Source organism: Cheilinus undulatus, unplaced genomic scaffold, assembly GCF_018320785.1.
Source record: "Cheilinus undulatus unplaced genomic scaffold, ASM1832078v1 Contig4, whole genome shotgun sequence".
NCBI lineage: Eukaryota > Metazoa > Chordata > Actinopteri > Labriformes > Labridae > Cheilinus > Cheilinus undulatus.
In genome coordinates, this window is record NW_024571691.1 from 120,606 (window position 1) to 139,736 (window position 19,131).

General features: G+C 39.6%; 1 protein-coding gene across 3 annotated transcripts in view; it reads left to right on the forward strand.

Annotated features, from left to right (window-relative positions):
• The window catches only part of pelp1 (proline, glutamate and leucine rich protein 1), a 42,165-nt gene that overhangs the window by 3,684 nt on the left and 19,350 nt on the right, over positions 1-19,131 (forward strand). For 2 of the 3 annotated variants that reach the window (XM_041782483.1, XM_041782484.1), the window contains exons 3-9: positions 2,183-2,288; positions 2,390-2,539; positions 2,640-2,711; positions 9,581-9,640; positions 9,807-9,963; positions 13,193-13,325; positions 17,658-17,694. In XM_041782483.1, the coding sequence (XP_041638417.1) occupies positions 2,183-2,288; positions 2,390-2,539; positions 2,640-2,711; positions 9,581-9,640; positions 9,807-9,963; positions 13,193-13,325; positions 17,658-17,694 (715 nt within the window). Of the gene's footprint in view, positions 1-853; positions 875-2,182; positions 2,289-2,389; positions 2,540-2,639; positions 2,712-9,580; positions 9,641-9,806; positions 9,964-13,192; positions 13,326-17,657; positions 17,695-19,131 lie in introns of those variants that run through there. The other variant, XM_041782485.1, reaches the window with a different exon arrangement.

Genomic DNA, 19,131 nt, shown 5'->3' on the forward strand with positions numbered 1-19,131 from the left:
GACCCACAGAATATTTTGTACTATGACTTTGAAAACACCAAATAGTTGAAATGATTGAAGAAATCTCTACTTCCTCATGGAAAAACAAGTTTGTTTGCGCCTTGTTCTGTTCTTGATTTCTCTGAAGTTGAATAGAGGCTAGTTTCACCAGAAGACCACTTGTTTTCTAGAAAGCTGAGAAAAATGCATTTTTGTGAAAGAGAGTCTGTCAAGCAAAACAGTGAATTTAATGTTCTAATTTTGCCTTCAGTGACATAAAAGACATCTGAAAATTGTATTACAAATGTTATTTTGTGTTAAAATAAATAATGCTTCCAGTCAGTCATTCACACTCTGGAACTGGACGGCCTCCACGTGACCCCCCTATACGCCCACGTCCTCTCCCGCTTGCGTGTCCCCTGGCACACCCTGTAAATTATAGAAGTAATATAATATATATGTTTTATATATGTAATATATAATCTATAATATAGATTACCTCTTTTTCTGCCAACAGACGGTGTTATTGAACTGCATGGGGCTTGCTCTTCTCTCAAGTCTGCTTCTGAAATCACAGGAACACATGAGTGACGGTTTCACTCCAGAAATTTGTCTGAATAATCAGTGGGTTCCTAACATTAACTTACCTCCATCGCTCTGGGACGGAGAACAAGATCCTCTACGCTCACTTGGCAGCCATTCCTCAGAGTCTGGGTTGGAAAAGTCCGTCTCTGAAGTGTCGTCGCTGTATGCATCCAGCTGGCGAGCGGCTGCCTTTTTCCTCTGGTGCATGGGGGAGACCTCGCGGCATTCTTTAGCTTCTTGGCCGTCATAGGCAGATGAATGAAAGCGCTGATCCCTGGATTCACTGTTGTTAAGTTCAGTGTCAGTTTCAGTGAGTAAGCGATTTCTCAGGCAAAAGTTTAAAGTTTGTTCCAGCATCTCTTTTAGAACTTTTAGCTTAGATTACCTCCGTAACGATCGCTCTGCTCTTTGACCCCAGGGTCTCCACCTCTGATCTCTGGCTTTGATCTACCGTCTCTTCCGTGCTCCAACTACGTATCCCAGAAGCCCCAAAATTACTCAAAGGGAATGTGAGAGCACCCCCTTGTGCCAGCCGCCGAAAAAACACTTTGACATATATATATATATGTCAGTGGCACTGAACGAGTTAAGATACAATACATCTGACATAAAACAGTGACAGACACAAGCCCCGCTATGATACAGAACTGATTCCACAGCCCTGACGATGGTTACTTTATTGATATGGACCACTGGCCACAGATTATAAAATGTAAGAAAGCAAAAACAAACATAGAAACCACTATGAATCTATTAAAATCTGTAGCCGTTTTTACACAGAGAATCCGCCATAAAGGCGAAAATGAATGCCCGTCTCTGTTCCGCAATGAGTAATTCACACAAAGGTGTAACAGAGCCGTGCACGCCCGAGCTTAAACACACACCCCGGCATCCCGTAATCAGATGGCAGCAGCTGCCAGAGTTTGGAGTTTCAATGAAACTCCAAACTCTGGATTTCTCGGTTCAAAATTTTGTATTTTCTAAATGAAATACGGGGAAAAGAACATGAACCTTCAGTTTGATTGATTAGATCCGATAGACTTTTTCCTCCATGTTTCTGAGTTGGAGGTCCGACTTTAAGCACTGTCACAGCGCACGTATTTACATCGGAGGTCGGAAACTTCAGAGTACCGAGCTCACTTGAACACATCATGGAGCTGTTCAGAGTTGCTGTGAGCAGAGATGTGTCTGCTCTCTCCTCTCCTGTACAGAGTGTGATCAGCTCTCTAACCTCACACTCTCCCCAGTTAATCCACATTATTCTTTTTTATCCCGCTGTTGTATCTCTGATGAAATGCCGCTCGATTAAACTGCGCTGGTTTTTAAACCTCCCGTTTATGGAGACCGCAGTGCACACTCGCCATTGCGGAATGCTGTGATGTCCTTTCACACTCGTTGCGGAAAAGTCTGTTACGGCTCTGATGCTACCTCTCGATCCGGATCAGAGGTGGGGCGAGATCGACCCCCCATTGCGGAACGGTCGCTTTCAAACAGAACGGTGTTGTGGAACGAAGGCGTAACAGACACGGAAAAGAGAGGCAGTGTGAAAGTAGCTTGTGTGTGCTGTAGACCTCTGACCACAGACTGATGTTACCGATCCTTCCTCTCTGGTCTGTAGGTTTGAGGGCCTGTGTCTCCTTGCCATGCTGGTCAAAGACAGCTCCAGTGATCTGTTCCAGCAGCACTGTCTGTCCTGGCTACGCTCGCTGCAGCAGGTCATCCAGGTGAGACGGAAACTTCCAGACACATTCGCAGTGTGATGATTAAAATGGAGGAATGTTTGAACCATAACCTCCTCTGATATCTGTGAATGTGACCCGTGTAGTCCCAGGCTCCGGTCCAGACAGTCCAGCTCGCCGTGACCATCCTGAAGGACATCCTGCAGTATTCGTGTCAGCTTCCTGAACTGGCCAGAGAGGTCGGCCTCAACTCCATCCTGGGCATCCTGACATCTCTGCTGGGACTCAAGACCGAGGTCAGGACCAGAAAGGCTCCAGTCTTGGATATTTAAAGGAGGTACCATCTGAATATGAATCCCTCTGAGAGTGTTGCAGTAACACGTGCGTGTGTTTCAGTGTGAGCTGCCCGCCATGGAGGGGATGACGGCCTGTATGACGTTCTACCCTCGAGCCTGTGGATCTCTGAAGGTCAGACACCGACAGAAAACTGCAGTGATTTTTGGTAACATGAGTTAAAATCAACAAAATGCTGAGTCAGCGTTCATGGCATATGCTCTTTACTGTCATGCTTTCTGCCGCTCACTTCTTTGGCTCGCTGCTTCTTCTACTAAATTAATCCAATTCAAACCATGTAGATGTCAATAAAATCAGCCAAATTAGGACATTGTTCAAACCTTCAGGAATATTCAGAGATTTACTAAAAAGTTGGGAGTATTGGAATGAATAGCTAGAACAGTGATACTCAACATGTGGCTCTTTTGTGAGGATTTATTCCCCTAGAAAACCTTAGAAAGGAGAGCATGACCTCAAAAAATATCCATTGCAAATCAGTTCAAATCAGTTTGAATTCCCACATTTATAGAGGTGGATTTAATTGTCAACCTTTGTTTTCTGTATGTACATTTCCATTGCCCTTACTTGCAGTTTTTTGCCACTTGTAATCAATTTTTACTGCTTTAAGCCCACTTTTGCCAGTTCTTTTTGCCACGTTTAGCGAATTAAAGCCATGTTTTGCCATGGTCTTTGCTGCTTTTTCACCATTTTCCACCATTTTACCCCATTTAAGACACTTTTACACTTGTTTTTGCCATGTTTTGTTGCTTTTTGCTCTTTTTTTACTACTTCTATCTATTTTTGCCACAGTTTTTTGCCTCTTTTATCCTGCTTATTGCTATTTGCAGTTTTTTCAATGGCAAAGCTAGCTTTAATGGGTGAGACGTGATGGAAAAATGGTGAAAAGGGGTAAAAATGGGATAAAAGTGGGAAAAAATGAGCAAAAAGTGTCATTAAGAAGTGGCAAAAATGGGCAAAAAAATAGATAACGGGGTAGTTGATAGCAAAAGTTAGCTTAGATGGGTAAAAATGGGTGATAAAGGGCAAAAATAGGATAAAAGTGACAACAATGGGAAGAGTGTCAAAAGGGAGTGGCAAAAATGTGCAAAAAACAGGAAAAAAAGGATTACTTTAAGATATTCTTTTGTTCCTTTATTAGTCCCACAAGGGGAAATTCACAGTTGACACTCTATCGTTATACATGCTACACACACATAGGCTGAATTACATGCAAATACACATGCACAAACAGGATCCCCATGGACATGCACTAATGGAGAGATGTCTTAATGGCAAAGGCTGCCTAAATGGCTGAAATGACACAAAAATGGGAAAAAGTAGCAAAAAGGAGTTGCGTAAATGGGCCAAGAAAAGAGGAAACAAGTGTTATTTAATGGCAAAGCTAGCTTTAATGCCTGAGAAGTGATGAAAAAATGGTGAAAAGGGGTAAAAATGGGAAAAAAGTGTCAATAAGAAGTGGCAAAAATGGGCAAAAAATGGAAAAAAGGGGTATTTAATGGAAAAAGGTAACTTAAATGGGCAAAAGTAGTGAAACAATGGTCCAATTAAGGGAAAAAAACAGGAAACAAGCGGTATTTAATGGCAAAAGATAGCTTGAATGGGCAAAAATGTGTGAAAAAGGGCAACAATAGGATAAAAGTGATAGCAATGGGAAGAGTGTTGAAAAGGAGTGGCAAAAATGGGCCAAAAAATAGGTAAAAAGGGCTACTTAATGGCAAAGGTTGCTTAAATGGGTGAAAAGTGACAAAAAATGCTGAAAAAGGGCAAAAATGAGAGAAATATGGCAAAAATGAGATAAATGGGACAATAAGTGTTAGATTTAAAACCTTCTGTGTCAGTCTGGGAAACAAACTGATTAATGTGGTTGTTTCTGAGGTCAAACTTTTCCTTTTTTAAGGTTTTCTGGGGGAATAATATTTCAAGTTAAAGCTGCAAGCAGCGATGACGGGCCCTTGCAACCCGTTGCACGTCGGGATGTGTCGCGACCGTGGGTGTGTGGCAACCGTCGGGTGCCAGCAACAAGCCGCGCTGCTCCCATGGGGTTTGTGGGTTTGCAACACTCACAGTTTCACAGAAACAGAGGGTGATACCCCTCATTAATTTCCAGAGCTTGCTGTTACTTTGGCAGTAAAACCACATGAGAAGAAGGCATGAGCCCTGAAAATTTGGAACTCCAAAAAATGAACAAATCACTGGATCGTCAGCTTCACAGCTCCTCTTTCTGCTCTGCTCGGCTCAGTTGCTCTCTCTCTTTCTCTTTTGCATGTTTGCAGCCTCACTCCCTCTTCCTCTCGTTCACGCTCACTCCACAGGAGAAAAATGACTGAGTGGCTGAATGCATTAACTGTTTTCAGACTGTTGCAATCATTGTGTGGGAGACAGAGGAGATAATGCAGAGGTACAGATGTGTACAAGTTCATTTCATTGTTTTCCTCAATGCTTTGATATCTCCTCTCAGTTTATTTTATATTATATTCATGGATAAACAGACAGATACAAACAGTACTTTCCTGCAAACCAAGCACCCTCAGTAACATATATTTCATGCCTGTGACACAAACGACCCCTCAAATGAAAGCAGACACTCCTCAGATTCCAGCAGTATCTCTTTTGTCAGTCTAGGATCAAAACTCACTGAGAAAACAGCAGACAAACAGACTAAGCAAAAATCCCCTTTGTCAATCAAAACAATGTATTTCATCCTAACATTGATGTTTTTTTAATTGATGGTAGTCCCAGTTAAATAAATCCACTTGTAAGTGATACTCCAATGTCTTCCCACCACTTTGACCCTGTCCAAGTCCCTGTGCCCCTACATTCACAGTATCAGGCACAGGAACAATAATGTGGTATTTGCTGCCATCTAGTGGTTCTCTGAATGTATTGACCAATACTCAAGTCAGCCTGAAGCTGTCAAAGGGGTTAGATTAATATGATGACAAGAATAAAACATAGGATGCAGAATTGTCTCTGCATACATGGAACTCTTGATCACAATCTAAAAGATCATGAGTACAAAAACTTTATAATAAACCTCACTGTTTTACATTCAGACTGTTTCTCTCTCTAAATCATTTATTTTTTAAGATATTTTTTCCATTCCTTTAGTTACCCCACCTTCACCTTTAATATTTTGTCATGGCAACAGATGTATGAGATAAACAGATATAGATGCATAAAATACAGAGATACAGATGTGTACACGTTTGTTTCAATATTTTCTTCAGTGCTTTTAAATCTCATCTTAATTTGCTGATTTAGCTTATATTCATGGATAAATAGACAGATATAAACTTTGTAATGAGTTGGTTGCTGTTTGGACCCTGTTCTTAATTGTGTTGCAATACTGTGTATCATCAAAAGATGTTGGCATAGCCTTAATTTTGGTTCCATTAAGAGAGGACCGAGTTTTAAACACTTCAACATGGAAAATGACAAAAACAGACTTGCTTTTGTTTTACAATTTGGGTCCAAAAGGCTTCTTTAAAGGTCCTGCGATGACAGATATGCTTAAGTATTTTCAAACACCTGGGTAATGCAGTCATGGACGAAAATGTTGGCACCCCTGGAATTTTTCCACAAAATGCATAATTTCTCCCAGAAATTGTAGCAGTGTTTTGGCATACACATGTGTATTGCCTTTATGTGCATTAGAGCAATAGAAAAAAATCGAAGAAAAAAGCCAAAATGGACATAATTTGACACAAAACTCAAAAAATGGGCCGGACAAAATTACTGTCCCCCTTTTAAAACTGTGGATAAATCATTTTATTTCATGCATGTGATGCTCATTTAAACTCTCCTGTGGCAGTAACAGGTGCTGGCAATCTAGAAATCACACCTGAAGCCAGTTAGAATGTCTAAAAGTTGACTCAACCTTTGTGTTGTGTGTCTGTGTGTGTCACACCAAGCATGGAGGAGAGAAAGAGGAGCCCAGAGTTGTCTGAGGACTTGAAAAGCAAAATTGTGGAAAAATATGAACAATCTCAAGGTTAAAGACCATCTCCAGAGATCCTGAGATTCCTTTGTCCACTGTGTGTAATATAATCAAGAAGTTTATAACCATGGAGCTGTGGCTAATCTCCCTGGACGTGGACAGAAGAGAAAAACTGACAAAAGAATGCAACGCAGGATAGTTGGAATGGTGGATAAACATCCTCAGTCAACTTCCACACAGATTCAGGCTGTCCTGCAGACTCAGGGTGCAAAAGTGTCAGCTGGGACCATACGTGGTCATCTGAATGACATGAAGCGCTATGGCAGGAGACCCAGGAGAACCCCACTGCTGACAAAGAGACATAAAAAAGCCAGACTGGAGTTTGCAAAAATGTACCTGAGTAAGCCTCAATCCTTCTGGGAGAACATTTAGTGGACAGATGAGACTAAGGTAGAGCTTTTTGGAAAAGCACGTCATTCTACTGTTTACAGAAAACAGAATGAGGCCTACAAAGAAAAGAACACAGTACCTACAGTCAAACATGGTGGAGCTTCAAAGATGTTTTGGGGTTGTTTTGCTGCCTCTGGCACTGGGTGCCTTGACTGTGTGAAAGGAATCATGAAATCTGGAGACTATCAAAAACTGTGGGGCCGCAATGTAGGGCCTAGTGTCAGAAAGCTGGGTCTGGGTCAGAAGTCATAGGTGTTCCAGCAGGACAATGACCTCAAACATACCTCAGAAAGCACCAAGAAATGGTTGGAGACAAAGCTGGAGAGTTCTGAAGTGGCCAGCAATAAGGGATCTCAAAACTGCTGTTGAAGAAGCACCCTTCAAATCTGAGAGACCTGGAGCAGTTTGCAAAAGAAGTAGTGGTCCAAAATTCCAGCTGAGAGGTGTAAGAAGCTTGTTGACGGTTAGAGGAAGAGATTGGTTTCGGTTATTTTTTCCCAAGGGTGTGCAACCAAATATGAAGTTGAGGGTGCCAACAATTTTTTCCAGCCCATTTTTTGAGTTTTGTGTAAATTTATGTCAATGTTGTGTTTTTCCTTCGGATTTTTTGTGTTGTTCCCATGCACATAAAGGCAATAAACACATGTATACCAAAAACATTTGTATTTGCAACAATTTCTGGGAGAAATGATGCATTTTGTGGAAAAATTCCAGGGGTGCCAACATTTTCGTCCATGACTGTATGCACTGCTGGGGATGATTGTTTTTTTTTTTAAATATTGTAGGGGGCGCAAATGAGCCAATATTTCATGCCCACCAGAAGCACAAAGGGCAGTCATCTGAGCTTCTAACTGTGAATTTTGGTGCCAGGTTTCACAACTCTACACGTTTTCTAAGCCCAGGATAATTCAACTTCCTTTTTATGGCGAAGAAAAATTCACCATGGCTACGCCCCTTTGAGTAATGAAAAACTTCCAATGAAATTTTTTACTACGACATGTCTTCTAACAATATCCTTAATGTGAAGGTGTTTGGATGAACTCCTCATGAGGAATTTTGAAAATTGTGAAGTCTGCAATTTGCTGAATTTTGACCACAAAAATGAAAATGGCAGACTTCCTGATAGTTTTACGGCATGGGTCCAAGAGGCTTTTTTGTAGATCTTAACATGATGTATAAGCTCAAGAATTTTCCAAGTCCTAGGTTAAACCTGCTGCAGGGGCAGAATTTTTAAAAAAATTTTAGGGGGCGCCACTGAGCCAAAAAGCCACGCCCATCAACACTCATCCAATAAATCATCTCATTTTAAAAAAAGGGTATTTTTCTGTCAAGTTTCATGGCTTTACAAGTTTTGTAAGCACTAGATAATTCTACTTCCTGTAACATGGCAAATGAAAAATTGTCACTGCCACACCCTTGTAGGTAAGGACTCGTGGCCTTCAAACTTGAGTAAAAACAACCTTGAGGGATGTCCCTGGGCTAATTTCAGAAAGATTTGGCCAATCTTGTAATAAATGGAAATTTTTTAGTGAGCACCAGCCACTTTTATCACATGATGAAGCAATTCAATTTAAAGGGCCGCCATGGCCACACCTTTCGACTATTGAGAAAACCCTGAATAACTTTTGACCTAAAACATCTCCTCTTGCTCTACACCAAAAATCAAGTAGTTTGGAAGAACGCCCTAGGACGAGTTCGTTCAAATACAACCCCTAAAATATGCCTCGTGTAACCAAACCACCTGGTGCTCGGGCCCTAACAATTACAATTAGGTCCTCGCACCACTCGGTACTCGGGCCCTAACAATTACAATTAGGTCCTCGCACCACTCGGTACTCGGGCCCTAACAATTACAATTAGGTCCTCGCACCACTCGGTGCTCGGGCCCTAACAATTACAATTAGGTCCTCGCACCACTCGGTACTCGGGCCCTAACAATTACAATTAGGTCCTCGCACCACTCGGTGCTCGGGCCCTAACAATTACAATTAGGTCCTCGCACCACAAGGTGCTCGGGCCCTAACAATTACAATTAGGTCCTCGCACCACAAGGTGCTCGGGCCCTAACAATTACTAATAGGGCCTCGCACCACAAGGTGCTCGGGCCCTAACAATTACAATTAGGTCCTTGCACCACTCGGTACTCGGGCCCTAACAATTACAATTAGGCCCTGGACCACTCGGTACTCGGGCCCTAACAATTACTAATAGGGCCTCGCACCACTCGGTACTCGGGCCCCAACAATTACAATTAGGTCCTTGCACTACTCGGTACTCGGGCCCTAACAATTACAATTGAAGTCAAAGACATGAAAGAGCCACATGTGTCTCCAGAGCCACATGTTGAGAATCACTGATTCCCAGTCATTTTGACCTCGACTGTGATTTGGATTGTGACATTTTTAACCTACTTATTCTCTCTTTAATTGAAAAACAGGTGACGTGATTATTGAGGAAGTAGAATTCGGTTAATGAGTGTGGCTTTTCTCAGTGTTCAGCCCTGGTACCAGCCCTAGGAAACCAGGAGAGGAAGTAAAGCCTCATCGTTGAGAACTCTATAATCCCAGTAGTTTGAATAATCATCTTTGTGTTTCAGGACAAACTGGGGGCGTACTTCCTCTCTAAAATGGACAGCACCAACAAGAAGGCCCAGGAGGTTTGTTCATGACTGTGATGATGGATCTAGACTGTAGTATGATGACATAAAAACCAGATCTGTTGCTAACTAAAGTATTCGTTATATTTCCCATGAGTCAGTGTCTGACCTGTTTTAGTACTTTTGCCTGTCTACATCATATTAAAGTCATTTTTCTCCCTGTCAGATGGCGTGTCAGTGCTACGGTCGGCTGCCCTGCCTCGGCGGGCTGTTGGATCGAGGGGTGGGTACCGGTAGAGCTGAGGGCTGGACCAATCAGATTCACTGCCTGCTGGCGTCAGCCAACGGGCTGCTGGCTCAGATCTACCAGGGATCAGAAACAGGTACACATCTGAATTTGTAGACCAGTGATACTCAACGCGTGGCTCTTTTATCTTAAATTGAAATATTACCCCCCAAGAAAAGCTCAGAAAGGTGAACTTTAACCTCAGAAATTAATCACTTTAATCAGTTTGTTTACCAGACTGATACAGAAGGCTTTCATTGTCAAACTTAATTGTCCCATTTATCACATTTTTGCCACTCCTTTTAGCCACTTTTATCCCCTTTTTGCCCGTTTTCACAACCTTTTGCCTATTTAAGCTACCTATTGCCATTAAATACCACTTGTTTCCTTTTTTGCTCTATTTTGCCACTCTTGACTTGCCCCTTTTAGTCTCTTTTCTCTCATTTTTTTGCCACGTTTTTGCCACTTTTGGACCATTTTTGCCACCTTTGACTTATTTTTATTGCTACTTCAAGCTGTTTATGCCACTTTTGTAGCTCTTGCAGATGTATTTTTCAACAGTTTGGCTCTTTGGTTGAGCAGGATTGAGTAACGCTGGTCTAGATCATTTACCCTCTAAATGTTAAAATACTGATACATCAATCGTTATTTTTAGGAATGACGGATTTTCTGATTTTAGCCAATACTGATATGAAGAACAGTATTTTAATGATGTTCAGACCTAAAAATTCAGTCCTTAAAACACAAAATTTGAAGTTTAAGGACAAACAGACTGAAAAAATGACTGTCCTTGAGATAAACTTTAAGGTGTAGAGAATGATGTTGAATAAGGAAAAAGACTTCAGCTGATGTAGGTCTGTTGGTCCAGCGTACAATTCCACTCACTTATTAGGTCAAATAGCAGATATGAAACCTGACATGAGCAGATTTTTACACCAAATACCAGTTGTAAAAACTGGCAAACTTTTCATATCTGTTGATACTGATATTTAACCGTTGAAGCTAACATCTGCTGATTATAACTTAATTTTGTTAGTACGGTTTATTTATGTTTGATGTTTCAGAAATCCAAAAATCAAGACTTATGCTGTGTCCTAATCTCTGTCTGAAAACAGGAAAACCAAACATTAAAAACAACACATTCAAGAAGTTTTTATTTTAATGGGAACCAAAAGACAGAAAAACAAAAACAACCTGATTTATTTTTTCTGTTTTTCTTCTTTTATTAAAAAACAAACAAATAATAGATATAAAAAACCAGTTTATTTCTTCATCATACTGTTTTTATTGTCTGATCAGAAAAGAAAGGTCAGAGGTTGGAACACTGGTGATGTAACATTCATCCTAAAGGAGAAAATAATGTTTTATCACTAGTGTTCCAACCTTTGACCTTTCTTTGTTAACACAAAAAAACTTAAGAATCAAAATAAACTATTTTTCCCTTTATTTATTTCTTTTTAGAAAACAGAAAACAAAAATTATTTTTTTAAATTCTAATTTTAATAGAAGCCGTCTGGAAGGGTCTAAGGGTTTTCTCCCATGTGTTGTAAATGTAACATTAACCCTCGGATGCTTGTCATTTTTATCTACACCTGTCCTTGTTTGTCCTGAAAACGGACATATGCAGAGAGGTGTTAATAAAATAATCATTTTTCAACATTTTTTTGTACTTTCACTGCTTCAGATCTCTTCAACAGCTTCAACCCTGACAACTAGAAAATAAAAAACAAATTCAATTCAATGTTACACCCTTTTTATGCCAGTTATTGTCCACCATGTCACTGCTATTTTCTATGGTAAAAAACACAATAATTCCCATATAAAATGATCTAGAACAAAATCTTTTTTTCAATAAATAGAGTCTGGGCCGTGCCAATGATGAGTAGTAAAATTGATTTTGATGCATTGAAATTTTTTCTGTTGTGCCAAATTTCATATTTTAGCTCCATCTATCCTTGTTTGTCTGAAAATGGACATAAAGAAAGGTGTTAATAAAATAATCATTTTCAACTTTTTTTTTTTAACTTTCACTGCTTCAGATCTCTTCAACAACTTCAACCCTGACTACTGAAAAAAAAAAATCAGTGTTACACCCTTTTTATGGCACTTATTGTACACTATGCCCATGACCTGGATTCATCCATGCTAAACAGATGAGTCTATTGGAGCGTAAAACACGCCATTTTTACCCTCCTTTTCTCGCGCCTTGTTCTCTACCAAATCTAAAGCGAGTGAATGCATTTGTTCATGTTAGGTTTATTTTATGTACAGGCATAAAGAATCAGAGGATATATGTAGGATATGAACCACGAACACGCGCATTTCCACCTCTAACCAAAATGTATCCACAAATATGCCAACTACGTGCAGATATAAATGTACTGCATCTTTGAGGTATGATATATTCTTACCTATTGATGGAAAGGACCCGTGCATCCTCATGCATGTAAATCCACTTGCTATGAAGTGAGGGCAAAGTTGAAATTGTCCAAATGTCCCCCCTTCTTAGTCCCAGACTGCAGAACTCAGAGGTAACATTTCCTACTGTAAACACTCCACTTCTGGCATGTCTGGTTGTAAACATAGACGCAGATTCACACCGAGCACACACGTAGGAGCACACAGACTTTTCCTTACACATGTAGCCCACTCTCAGACATCCATGTCTGGTGGCATGAATCGATTCATTTAATTCTGATGATGTTTAGTGGGTGAAATAGCGCTCCAAACAGTCTGAGTCCATGGAAGGTAAATCACGTCTGACTGCTGAAAGGGTTAAAATGGTGTCCTGGTACTATCTGCTGGATCACTGTTTAGTTTAGATCCCTGGTGATCGACTGACTGCAATAAAACAGTTTCTATAAGTTGTTTTGGTGCCCTAGACACACAGTCAAAAACCCTGTTTTTAATGGAAGTCTATGTGTCTGATTTCAGACAAACAAGGGTGGATGAGCTATTTGGCGTTATGGGCGTTCTATGGCGTTCTATGTTAGACACGGTTTTCATTTTTCTATTTTCTTTTAATATGAAGAAACAAATAACTTTGGCCAAACTTGATGCCTCAATCTATAAAAATGTGACTATTAACTCAAAAAACGATGATAAAAATGATGAATGTCCTCAAACAGACATAGTAGTGTCCGAGGGTTAATATATTTTACTTGGACGGTGATTTTTGGATGGTCTGTTTCCTGATTTTAGATTTTTCATGTAGATTAAAAACTGATGGCCATAAATACACCCACTGCTTGGGTTCATTTCTCTCTCTTGTTTTTGACCTGAGCATTGATGGTGATGAAGACGATGTTGATTTTTGTTTAAAACAGATGCGACGCTGCAGTATGACGGACCTGGCATGGAGCTGGCCTTTCCTCCTCTGGACCAATCAGATCCTTTGTTCTTGATGCAGCTTCAGCACAGATACACAGCCATCTGCACGGCACTCAAACACACCCTGAGGTAGAAGAGACCTATTAAACTGATTTAAAAGACTCTTACAAGTTAGTAATTTATATTTATAATCACAGACAGACCTCCTGCTGACAGACTCAGTCATTAACAGCTGTTATTTATATTTATAATCACAGACAGACCTCCTGCTGACAGACTCAGTCATTAACAGCTGTTATTATTTATATTTATAATCACAGACAGACCTCCTGCTGACAGACTCAGTCATTAACAGCTGTTATTATTTATATTTATAATCACAGACAGACCTCCTTCTGACAGACTCAGTCATTAACAGCTGTTATTATTTATATTTATAATCACAGACAGACCTCCTGCTGACAGACTCAGTCATTAACAGCTGTTATTATTTATATTTATAATCACAGACAGACCTCCTGCTGACAGACTCAGTCATTAACAGCTGTTATTATTTATATTTATAATCACAGACAGACCTCCTGCTGACAGACTCAGTCATTAACAGCTGTTATTATTTATATTTATAATCACAGACAGACCTCCTGCTGACAGACTCAGTCATTAACAGCTGTTATTATTTATATTTATAATCACAGACAGACCTCCTGCTGACAGACTCAGTCATTAACAGCTGTTATTATTTATATTTATAATCACAGACAGACCTCCTGCTGACAGACTCAGTCATTAACAGCTGTTATTATTTATATTTATAATCACAGACAGACCTCCTGCTGACAGACTCAGTCATTAACAGCTTTTATTATTTATATTTATAATCACAGACAGACCTCCTGCTGACAGACTCAGTCATTAACAGCTGTCATTATTTATATTTATAATCACAGACAGACCTCCTGCTGACAGACTCAGTCATTAACAGCTGTTATTATTAATATTAATAATCACAGACAGACCTCCTGCTGACAGACTCAGTCATTAACAGCTGTTATTATTTATATTTATAATCACAGACAGACCTCCTCCTGACAGACTCAGTCATTAACAGCTGTTATTATTTATATTTATAATCACAGACAGACCTCCTGCTGACAGACTCAGTCATTAACAGCTGTTATTATTTATATTTATAATCACAGACAGACCTCCTCCTGACAGACTCAGTCATTAACAGCTGTTATTATTTATATTTATAATCACAGACAGACCTCCTGCTGACAGACTCAGTCATTAACAGCTGTTATTATTTATATTTATAATCACAGACAGACCTCCTGCTGACAGACTCAGTCATTAACAGCTGTTATTATTTATATTTATAATCACAGACAGACCTCCTGCTGACAGACTCAGTCATTAACAGCTGTTATTATTTATATTTATAATCACAGACAGACCTCCTGCTGACAGACTCAGTCATTAACAGCTGTTATTTATATTTATAATCACAGACAGACCTCCTGCTGACAGACTCAGTCATTAACAGCTGTTATTATTTATATTTATAATCACAGACAGACCTCCTGCTGACAGACTCAGTCATTAACAGCTGTTATTATTTATATTTATAATCACAGACAGACCTCCTGCTGACAGACTCAGTCATTAACAGCTGTTATTATTTATATTTATAATCACAGACAGACCTCCTGCTGACAGACTCAGTCATTAACAGCTGTTATTATTTATATTTATAATCACAGACAGACCTCCTGCTGACAGACTCAGTCATTAACAGCTTTTATTATTTATATTTATAATCACAGACAGACCTCCTGCTGACAGACTCAGTCATTAACAGCTGTCATTATTTATATTTATAATCACAGACAGACCTCCTGCTGACAGACTCAGTCATTAACAGCTTTTATTATTTATATTTATAATCACAGACAGACCTCCTGCTGACAGACTCAGTCATTAACAGCTGTTATTATTTATATTTATAATCACAGACAGACCTCCTGCTGACAGACTCAGTCATTAACAGCTGTTATTATTTATATTTATAATCACAGACAGACCTCCTGCTGACAGACTCAGTCATTAACAGCTGTTATTATTTATATTTATAATCACAGACAGACCTCCTGCTGACAGACTCAGTCATTAACAGCTGTTATTATTTATATTTATAATCACAGACAGACCTCCTGCTGACAGACTCAGTCATTAACAGCTGTTATTATTTATATTTATAATCACAGACAGACCTGCTGACAGACTCAGTCATTAACAGCTGTTATTATTTATATTTATAATCACAGACAGACCTCCTGCTGACAGACTCAGTCATTAACAGCTGTTATTATTTATATTTATAATCACAGACAGACCTCCTGCTGACAGACTCAGTCATTAACAGCTGTTATTATTTATATTTATAATCACAGACAGACCTCCTGCTGACAGACTCAGTCATTAACAGCTGTTATTTATATTTATAATCACAGACAGACCTCCTGCTGACAGACTCAGTCATTAACAGCTGTTATTATTTATATTTATAATCACAGACAGACCTCCTGCTGACAGACTCAGTCATTAACAGCTGTTATTATTTATATTTATAATCACAGACAGACCTCCTGCTGACAGACTCAGTCATTAACAGCTGTTATTATTTATATTTATAATCACAGACAGACCTCCTGCTGACAGACTCAGTCATTAACAGCTGTTATTATTTATATTTATAATCACAGACAGACCTCCTGCTGACAGACTCAGTCATTAACAGCTGTCATTATTTATATTTATAATCACAGACAGACCTCCTGCTGACAGACTCAGTCATTAACAGCTGTTATTATTTATATTTATAATCACAGACAGACCTCCTGCTGACAGACTCAGTCATTAACAGCTGTTATTATTTATATTTATAATCACAGACAGACCTCCTGCTGACAGACTCAGTCATTAACAGCTGTTATTATTTATATTTATAATCACAGACAGACCTCCTGCTGACAGACTCAGTCATTAACAGCTGTTATTATTTATATTTATAATCACAGACAGACCTCCTGCTGACAGACTCAGTCATTAACAGCTGTTATTATTTATATTTATAATCACAGACAGACCTCCTGCTGACAGACTCAGTCATTAACAGCTGTTATTATTTATATTTATAATCACAGACAGACCTCCTGCTGACAGACTCAGTCATTAACAGCTTTTATTTATATTTATAATCACAGACAGACCTCCTGCTGACAGACTCAGTCATTAACAGCTGTCATTATTTATATTTATAATCACAGACAGACCTCCTGCTGACAGACTCAGTCATTAACAGCTGTCATTATTAATATTAATAATCACAGACAGACCTCCTGCTGACAGACTCAGTCATTAACAGCTGTTATTATTTATATTTATAATCACAGACAGACCTCCTGCTGACAGACTCAGTCATTAACAGCTGTTATTATTTATATTTATAATCACAGACAGACCTCCTGCTGACAGACTCAGTCATTAACAGCTGTTATTATTTATATTTATAATCACAGACAGACCTCCTCCTGACAGACTCAGTCATTAACAGCTGTTATTATTTATATTTATAATCACAGACAGACCTCCTGCTGACAGACTCAGTCATTAACAGCTGTTATTATTTATATTTATAATCACAGACAGACCTCCTGCTGACAGACTCAGTCATTAACAGCTGTTATTATTTATATTTATAATCACAGACAGACCTCCTGCTGACAGACTCAGTCATTAACAGCTGTTATTATTTATATTTATAATCACAGACAGACCTCCTGCTGACAGACTCAGTCATTAACAGCTGTTAATTATTTATATTTATAATCACAGACAGACCTCCTGCTGACAGACTCAGTCATTAACAGCTGTTATTATTTATATTTATAATCACAGACAGACCTCCTGCTGACAGACTCAGTCATTAACAGCTGTTAATTATTTATATTTATAATCACAGACAGACCTCCTGCTGACAGACTCAGTCATTAACAGCTGTTATTTATATTTATAATCACAGACAGACCTCCTGCTGACAGACTCAGTCATTAACAGCTGTTATTATTTATATTTATAATCACAGACAGACCTCCTGCTGACAGACTCAGTCATTAACAGCTGTTATTATTTATATTTATAATCACAGACAGACCTCCTGCTGACAGACTCAGTCATTAACAGCTGTTATTATTTATATTTATAATCACAGACAGACCTCCTGCTGACAGACTCAGTCATTAACAGCTGTTAATTATTTATATTTATAATCACAGACAGACCTCCTGCTGACAGACTCAGTCATTAACAGCTGTTATTTATATTTATAATCACAGACAGACCTCCTGCTGACAGACTCATGTATCTTCACCTACAGTAAATCTCTCTGTCCTTCAGGGTAGATCCTTCCTCACCTGTCAGCTCCAAGAGCATCGTGAGTTCCTGTCCTCTATTTTCATCAAGCTTTGACCAATGGAACGGTTCTAACTGTCCTGGTTCTTAACTCTAGATCTATCCTCTGTCCTGGTTCTTAACTCTAGATCTATCCTCTGTCCTGGTTCTTAACTCTAGATCTATCCTCTGTCCTGGTTCTTAACTCTAGATCTATCCTCTGTCCTGGTTCTTAACTCTAGATCTATCCTCTGTCCTGGTTCTTAATTCAATCCTAACCTCTGTCCTGGTTCTTATCTCTGGTTCTAACCTCTTTCCTGGTTCTCACCTGTGGTTCTAACCTCTGCCCTGGTTCTTATCTCTGGTTCTAACCTCTGCCCTGGTTCTTCTCTCTGGTTCTAACCTCTGTCCTGGTTCTTTTCTCTGTTCTAACATCTGTCCTGGTTCTTATCTCTGGTTCTAACCCCTGTCCTGGTTCCTATCACTTGTTCTAACTCTGGTTCTAACCTCTGTCCTGGTTCTTATCTCTGATCTAACCTCTGTCCTGGCTCTTATCTCTGTTCTTACCTCTGTCCTGTTTTCTATCTATGGTTCTAACCTCTGTCCTGGCTCTTATCTCTGTTCTTACCTCTGTCCTGTTTTCTATCTATGGTTCTAACCTCTGTCCTGGTTCTTAGCTCTGGTTCTAACCTCTGCCCTGTTTCTTATCTCTGTTCTTACCTCTGTCCTGGTTCTTCTCTCTGGTTCTACCTCTGTCCTGGTTCTTATCTGTGTTCTAACCTCTGTCTTGGTTCTTCTCTCTGGTTCTAACCTCTGTCCTGGTTATATCTCTGGTTCTAAGCCCTGTCCTGGTTCCTATCTCTGGTTCTAACTCTGGTTCTAACCTCTGTCCTGGTTCTTATTTCTGGTTCTTACCCCTGTCCTGTCTCCTATCTCTGGTTCTCACCTCTGTCCTGGTTCTTATCTCTGTTCTAACCTCTGTCCTGGTTCTTCTCTCTGGTTCTAACCTCTGTCCTGGTTTCTTATCTCTGGTTCTAACCTTTCTCCTGGTTCTTATCTCTGTTCTAACCTCTGTCCTGGTTCTTCTCTCTGGTTCTAACCTCTGTCCTGGTTTCTTATCTCTGGTTCTAACCTCTGTCCTGGTTTCTTATCTCTGGTTCTAACCTCTGTCCTGGTTCTTATCTCTGTTCTAACCTCTGTCCTGGTTCTTCTCTCTGTTCTAACCTCTGTCCTGGTTCTTCTCTCTGGTTCTAACCTCTGTCCTGGTTCTTCTCTCTGTTCTAACCTCTGTCCTGGTTCTTATCTCTGGTTCTAACCTTTGTCCTGGTTCTTATCTCTGTTCTAACCTCTGTCCTGGTTCTTATCTCTGGTTCTAACTCTGGTTCTTACCTCCGTCCTGGTTCTTATCTAATGGTTCTAGTCTTTGTCCTGGTTCCTATGTCTGGTTCTAACTCTCGTTCTAACCTCTGTCCTGGTTCTT